At 41.8% G+C, this 7,807-nt stretch overlaps 1 protein-coding gene across 1 annotated transcript; it reads left to right on the forward strand.

Annotated features, from left to right (window-relative positions):
• Nucleotides 1–2,472: 2,472 nt before the first annotated feature.
• Nucleotides 2,473–3,220, forward strand: LOC130475531 (suppressor of cytokine signaling 1-like). The gene has a single exon (XM_056847326.1). It carries the CDS (start codon nt 2,555–2,557, stop codon nt 3,182–3,184), a length of 630 nt encoding a protein of 209 aa, XP_056703304.1. The 5' UTR covers nt 2,473–2,554; the 3' UTR covers nt 3,185–3,220.
• Nucleotides 3,221–7,807: the final 4,587 nt, after the last annotated feature.

The raw sequence follows: 7,807 nt of genomic DNA on the forward strand, positions 1-7,807 counted from the left end.
GGGCAGGCAGAGAGAACAGAAGAGCCACCTACCTAATAAAAGCAAAGAATGCTATTCTAGGGAAGGCCTTGGGAACATGGCTTGCCTATTTCAAAACTAGATCTTCTGGAAGGGCTTCTGAAAAGCAAATGAAACATGGGTGAGTTACTATTATAGAAAGCCTGTACCATTGTTTCTTGGTGATTTTAGTTTTTCTTAGTGTCTGCTGTTATAATTTACTGTTTAGTGTTATAATGTACTTTTCTGAACTTTTATTTTGCAACCTGATACCTTGTTATATGAGATGGTGTATATGGTTTTGCAGTGGGGCTATTGCAGGGTGCTTTAGAAATGATCATCTATTACCATTGTTCATACACTTCTTAATATACCTTGTAAGATCCAATGGTGAAATACTTGCTTACTTAGCCGCTTAAAATGGAGTTCAAGAAGAGTGAATATATCTCATGTATGATGTTAAATTTTCATCAGGTCTGGTCTTAGGTTTGGGGATATTTTCATTACGTATTTGTATATTTAAAATACGTTCATTACCTTAACTGAGTCCCTCCTCAGTAATGCAGGGTAGAAATGGTAATAATTGAGAGAAATGTTTTCTCAGCAATCTTTAAGTTTGGCTGCTTCCACACTGAGGGTTTTTTCCCCACCTTGGTTTTCAAACTGGAGCACTTTGTGCAAGAGGTTTCACACAACGTTGCATTGTAATTGTCCTGTTTCCAGGCTTTCTCCAGCCTCATTATGTTCATTCCCAAACCTCCTTTACTTCAATCTTATTGTAAGAACACCATCCTAATGCATAAGCACTAGGGTTGACAACCTCCAGGTAGTAGCTGGAGATCTCCTGCTATTACAACTGATCTCCAGCCGATAGAGGTCAGTTCCCCTGGAGAAAATAGCTGCTTTGGCAATTGGACTTTATGGCATCGAAGCCCCTCCCCTCCCCAAACCCCGCCCTCCTCAGGCTCCGCCCCAAAAACCTCCCGCTGGTTACTAAGAGGGACCTGGCAACCCTAATGAGCACACTGCCTGGAAGGAATGGTGCATATTTTCCTGCCCTGCTACATTCACGCCATTGCTTTGCCATCAGCCCCTCTTCAGCACCATTTTGCCAGCATTTTTTTCTGCTGCGCTCCCAGAGAGCCATTGGAGATTTAAAAAAACATGTGGAGTCACTGTAAGTCGCCTGCAACTGGATGGCAACCCAAAAAATTGCTATAGCACTATAACTATATTTTCATATGGTGCTGTTTAGGCGCCATTAAAATTTGAACAGATAAGTAACAATAAACTATAGCGCTAGATAATTATAGCACTATAAAACAGTCTATCACCGCTTATCTATTTCAAAGATTGATAGATTTGTTTATAGTACATATATGAGGAAAAGAACAAAAAAAGGAGGTGACAAGTCTCCACCGCAGCCATGACGGCCACATTCTCAACAGCCAAGGTGAAACTGCTGCAGAGCATATGTGGAAGGGGGAAGTTGGAGGAAAATGTGCAGAAAACTCCTGTGGGTGGAAGCTGCATTGCCTGCCAATGCTCATGCCTCTGCATTTGCAGTGGGGATGAAAGCAACACGGAGAATCCTTGCTGTTCGACTTTTGTTCTTTTTGCTCTTTGTTCTTTTACTGACTGTTAGTCTTCAAGAAGGAACTCCCATCGGTTGGAGTGCAGCCCCTTCCAAATGTAACTGAAGGGGTTTGCTTTATTATAGTGGCCTGGTGTGGCTGGTCCAGAATGTTCACAAGGCATGAACTAGACATTTAAGTTTTGCAGCCAATTTAGAAATTGGGAGCGCTCACAGCAGAATCATTCCAAGCTGTGAACCCTAGAAGACATCCCAGCGCAAAAGGGCCATGAGCTTGATAGGTGGCCTTATGTGGCTTGCTCATCTCTTCCTCTCTGCAATATGGTAATAATAATACTGTACTTTGTTCAAATGCTAAGATTTATTCGTATTACTATTATTTCTGGCTTCTAAGTCTTGCTAAGTCTTACTGTCAACACACATTTATGGTTTTCTGCAAAATATTTCCCCCCACAAAATCAAATCTGAGTTTCTCCAGATTCTAAAAGCGTGGAGTAAAGAATAACAGCACAATGGGTTGGATCCAGACTAAATTTTCCATTCACACAAGGTACTGTTAGTGGAGCAAAACTTTCCAGGCTCCCCCCCTCCTGCTGGAGCCCACTGATTCCCGCAAAGTGCTGCTCCTGGGGGACAGGGGACCCCCTAGAACAGCATAAGAGGCAAATTGGGGGCTCTGCAGCAGGAAGGTGGAAATTACCCCTTCTCTTCTGTTAGTGGAAAATTTAGTCTGGATCCAACCCAATAGCTCTCCCCAGTTTCTCATGGTTACAAATGTATTTAGCACGTGCAGGTTTTAGCTGCCCCATTTTTCTTTGCTATGCATCTTTCCATAAAGCAAATTACCCCTCTTATTCATTTTTTTCCCTCTAGGGCTGAGTGGCAAGAGAACAATGTAAAAAAACAAAAAAAGCACCTTCCTGGGATCCCTGCTCCTGTGAGAAATGATTGGAGGAAGGACAGATGAACAAACTCAGTGACTCTCCCTCTTCACAGATTCAGCATCGGCACAATCCTCGCACAACAGCGTCAACACGATTGCTGACTCACTACCGTGTCTTTCATGATGGTGAATGGGAAATAGTGGAACGATCACTCACCCTTCTGCAGGCCAGTGGATTTTACTGGGGTCCTTTATCTGTGCATGAGGCACATGCTAGACTGCTGCAAGAGCCGGTGGGCACCTATCTGTTGAGAGACAGTTCTCAGGGAAATTGCCTTTTCAGCCTCAGCGTTCGCATGCCATCTGGGCCAGTCAGCCTTCGGATCTCTTTCCAGAAGGGCTACTTCTGGCTGAAGGACTGGTTTTCAGATTGCGTGGTGAGGCTGCTGGAACTGGTAGTTGCAGGAACGAGGGCCAAACCCCTTCATTGTGATGAAATGGGAGACGTTCCTCTGGTGTTTTCTGAACCCCTCTGCAGGGAGCGCAGAATTGTACCTAAACTCCAGGAGCTTTGCCAGCAGGTCCTGTTTGCTTCCAGCGGGCCTGGGGACAGCAGTTCTTGGAGTCTTCCACCTAGCTGCCAAAAGGGGAACACCAGCCTGTGTATGGCAGTTAAAAATATGGACATGTCTATAGAGTCGGTACATTAACTGAATAGGCCTTTGTTTTCATAGCTGCTGTTTTAATCAGCTGTCCAGGGGAAATGTCTTTTACAGGGTAGTGGTAAACATCCCATCCCTCTGGAACATCCCATCTGTACCTCCTAACTGCAGGCAATCTCCTTACTTTGGCATCTCATTCCAACTGGAAACTGGATGCAGGGGTTGTATCCAGAATTATTTGTTGATGTTACACTAAACAAGAACAAAAGTATAGCTCTGTGAGAGTGTTCTAGAAAATACAGTCTGCCTTGATGAAATACCTCCATTTCAGAGATGGATGTGGTGTCGAATGCTGGTCTCTGGAACAGAAAAGAGGCTTCTAGTGAGTATGAATGGGAGGGACTTTGACCTTCAGGCTTCCTTCTGATCAGTTTCCAAGAGATTTAGTTATGACCTTTGAGAAAGATGTAACCTTTCTCTCCAATAAATGTATTAAATAATAAGGCTTCACTCGTTTCTGCATCTCGTTTGCTAGATACTGAATGGTATGCAATGTCTGAAATACATAACACTGCCTTGGTATAACACATGTACAATACAGGTACCAGGTTAATTTACTACTTCTTGAGTCTTTTCTCTTTATATATCTTGTATCTCCCCAGATTCTCTTGATTCACTAGGTTCTGTTACTTCTGTAATCTGTATAGAGGACTCCTCCTCAGTGAGATCAGGATAAGAAGAACTGCTTCAATGTGTTTCCCCACCTTTGGAGTTTGCAGCTTTCTGTGTTAAGGTCCTGGCTTTAAGACTGCCTTTGTCCTGTGCTGGAGGAGATGTGGGCTTGAGACCACTGGATATTTTATGGGAAGGGCATATGCTCTGTTGTAGAATACACAATTTGCAGTCAAAAGGTCCCTGGCATATTCAATGAAAAGATCTTTAACAGCAGGTGCTGGAAAACACATTTTCCTGCAAGGAAGCCATAGCCAGAGAATACAATATGGACTTAGGCCTTTGGTCCATCTGACTCTGCAAATTCAGAGTGAAAGGGATGGTTGAGGATTTCCTTTCTTTCAGGATTACTACAAGTCATTGTTAGAAACTTTTTTACATGTGCCACTTTTGCTCAGTAATAGAATTCTTTTCTAAGTTAGTTAATCTTCAATTTAGTAAAGTAGCATTTTCACAAACTCAAATTGGTATAATTTATTGATCTCTCAAGTTTTTGTGTGTAGCCCACACAACAACTTTGGACAGTTCCATTAATGTATGTGTGTGTGAGGGGGTTGAGTGCATGTGTATGGATGTAACAATTTTGGAAACTTCATTGTTTTATACTGTTGATCTATGCACATTGATTAAAATGAATATTGCTGTGTTTGAAATGCTCATACCTACCGTAGGAGAAAGGGGCACAACAGGACATGGGAAATGTCTAGGTATCCTGAGGAAAGGTTTAGAGCACAAAAGAGGCTCAAAAAGTAGGTTTGATTCCAGCTGAATAATTTGTTCCAAACGTGAACCTCTATTGTACTGCAGCAAATTATATAACACTAGTAGACAAAGCAAATTCATTTTCCAAATAAAATCATGTTTTTAAAAAAGACCGTTCAGTAAATCCCAGAGAAGTTGTTTTGCCTGGGAAAAGTCATTCTGAGCATGCGAGAGTGCTGCAATACTTATAGGGAAATGAACTTTGCACATGTAAAGTGTTTTGAGCCTTGCTTTGTTATTAAGAAATGGCCTGTTAAGGTGGGAGAGTACTTTAAATAACTTAACAGTATATTGGCTCATTCATTCTCAGTTTATTCAGTTTCCCTTATAGGGTTGCTATAATGCTAGAATTTTTAAAAGTCTGGGTAAGGTGTAGGAATGGAGCCCAAGGCAGTGCCTGATAAGGCAGTGAGCAGAATGAGAGTGGCCATTTTTTGTGTGGTAGAGCTTCTTTTTGGGATGCAGAAGGTCCCAGGTTCCATCAGTTAAAATAGGGTTGGCAGACTCCAGTTGGGGCCTGGAGATTTCCTGCTTTTACAACTGATATCCAGATTACAGAGATCAGTTCCCCTGGAGAAAATGGCTGGTTTGGAGGGTGGACTCTATAGCATTGTATCATGCTGGAGTCCCTACCCAAACCCTGCCCTTTAGGCTCCACCCCCAAAATCTCCAGATATTTCCCAACGCAGAGCTGGCAATCCTAAATTAAAAGGATCTTGTTGTAGGTGGTTATGAAAGATGGCTACCTGCGACTCTGGATAGCCATTGCCAGCCTGAGTAGACAATATTGACTTGGATGGACAAATGGTCTGATTCAGTATAAGCCAGCTTCATATGTTCATGTATGTTCATACCTCACAGCAAATACTTTGTTCATATAAGTGTATGACTATTCCATGTGCTTTCAAGTTGCCTACACTAACAATAAATTTATACATAGTATCAGTATACATAAACTTAACAAAATCCATCCTACCAGCTGTGCCAATGTCAGAAACCACCAAGAAGGGAATGCTGGGAATTATGGAATCTCCATGAAGAAGTATTGAGCAATAGGGGCTAGAGAAAGGAAGGGAGTTAAGTGAGATTATGTGAAAAATCTGGCTGGATGGATTCATATCCCATCTTTCTACTAAGTAAAATTGATAAATGGTAGACAAGGCTTAATACAACAGTAATATTACAAGCAACATAAACACCACACCAAAATAATTTAGTGGGGCAGCAACATCAGACAGTGATAAAACAATGCAAGTTTAAAGCCATAACATATTTAATTCCACCCTTCCTCCAGAGAGCTGAGGGACATGTACTTGGTTTAAATAATGGATCTATGGTAAAGCTGTTCTGTGTGTCATACATTATTTTTTCTGGTTTTAATCCTTTAGTGTTCACCAACACCCCAATAGCTTTGCTTTCGTTTAAATTTCAAAGTAGGGCAGACTCTAACCACATTTAAGCTCTTTGGATTCTGGGTAATTATGATCACTATCTATTCCTAGAAAAGACTTAGAAACACATTCTATGGTCAAATAGAGAAAATAATGAGTAATAGCAGAGAAAGGGGAAGAGGCTGCAGTGAATGGTAGTACACTATAGATCTTAGGTGATTTAAAGAGCCTTTACATACAGGATTTTGTGAGGCACATTATGTCAAATTGATAATCTTGGTAATCTAATATCCTGTCTCAAATAGCAAGCAGGTAATGAAGCATTAACAACAAAAATACAAATAAAATTGCCTTTCTGCTGTCAGCAGTTTAGGTAGTGCCCAGTTTTCATGTTATATTTTTGTACAAATATCTTCTACCATGTAAATATTTCATCACGATACACATTTTGGAAAGTGGCTGCAGGGAGAAAAATAGTCCTAAAAAGAGTTACACCCTTCTAATCCCACTGACTTTTGTTTAGAAAAGTATAACTGTTCAGAATTGCAGTATTAATCACAGATCATTTGCTAGATTAGTAAGGTTGCCAACCTCCAGGTAGCAGCTGGAGATCTCCTGGTATTACAACTGATCTCCAGCCGATAGAGATCAGTTCACCAGGAGAAAACAGCCACTTTGGCAATTGGACTCTATGGCATTGAAGTCCCTCCCCAAACCCTGCCCTCCTCAGGCTCTGCCCCAAAAACCTCCCGCCGGTGGAAAAAAGGGACCTGGCAACCGTATAGATGAGGCCAGACCTCCTTAGGCTCTTAGGTCAAATCCTGGATCCACAGACAGGGAGATGGTAAATACAAGGTCCTTTAGCCCCTTTCTTGGGTAGAGGACGTTTCAGTTGCAAGTAAAAAGTTCCAGTTTCAGTTACCGCCGTTTTTGGTTAGAAAGATTTACGTCTGATACCTTAGAGATCTAATGTGGCATATCAGTGCCTTTGAGTGAAAACATCTATTTGTGATCCTTTTAATATAAGTATCCCATATAATGTGGGGATTGATGATTACATATGTGGTACTGTGTCTAATAGATATCAATGGTGAAGCCTGTGATGGCTAGGAAAGAAAATGGCAGTAATATTCTTCAACATTCTGGTACAGAATGGAGGGAGAGGCTATTTTGAGTGAGTGAGCTAGGGAGGGGCTGTAGCCCAGTGGAAGAACATCTGCTTTGGCATGCAAAAGTTCCCAGGCTAAATCCCTGGCATCTCCAGCTACAAAAAAGGATCAGGTGGTAGGTGATGTGAAAGACCTCTGTCTGAGACCCTGCAGAGCTACTGCTGGTCTGAGGAGACAATACTGATGTTGATGGACCAATAGCCTGATTCAGTAGAAGGCAGTTTCATGTTGTGTTCAAGTATATATGTGTTGTGTGTGGCTGTGTGTGTGGTGCGGCCCTTCCTTTGCAATGACTGTTGCAAAGACTGACTATCATGTCCTCCACTAGATGGGTTTTATCACTTCACTGTAGGCAGTGTATGCAGAAAGGAGTGGGGGAGAGAAGAAATAGGTCCCACTACTGTATTTTTAGCTATTGCACTGTTTTAGATAAATGCCACTGAATTTTCAATGCCGAGGGGCCCCCAGATTTATAGACACTTTCTAATATACTTAAAAGAGAAATAGCAGATTGGTGTATAGCACCACCTTGTGAATCCAAAGTGAATTTCACATCATCCTGTGGAGGTTCTTAGTTCTTGTCCCTGTCTTGGTGGGACAGAGGATGCTTCAGTTCC

The sequence above is a fragment of the Euleptes europaea genome, chromosome 3, assembly GCF_029931775.1.
Source record: "Euleptes europaea isolate rEulEur1 chromosome 3, rEulEur1.hap1, whole genome shotgun sequence".
Taxonomy (NCBI): Eukaryota; Metazoa; Chordata; class Lepidosauria; order Squamata; family Sphaerodactylidae; genus Euleptes; species Euleptes europaea.

Coding starts and splice junctions, on each gene's coding strand:
- LOC130475531 (XM_056847326.1), top strand. CDS start 2,555: ATGAACAAACTCAGTGACTCTCCCTCTTCACAGATTCAGCATCGGCAC.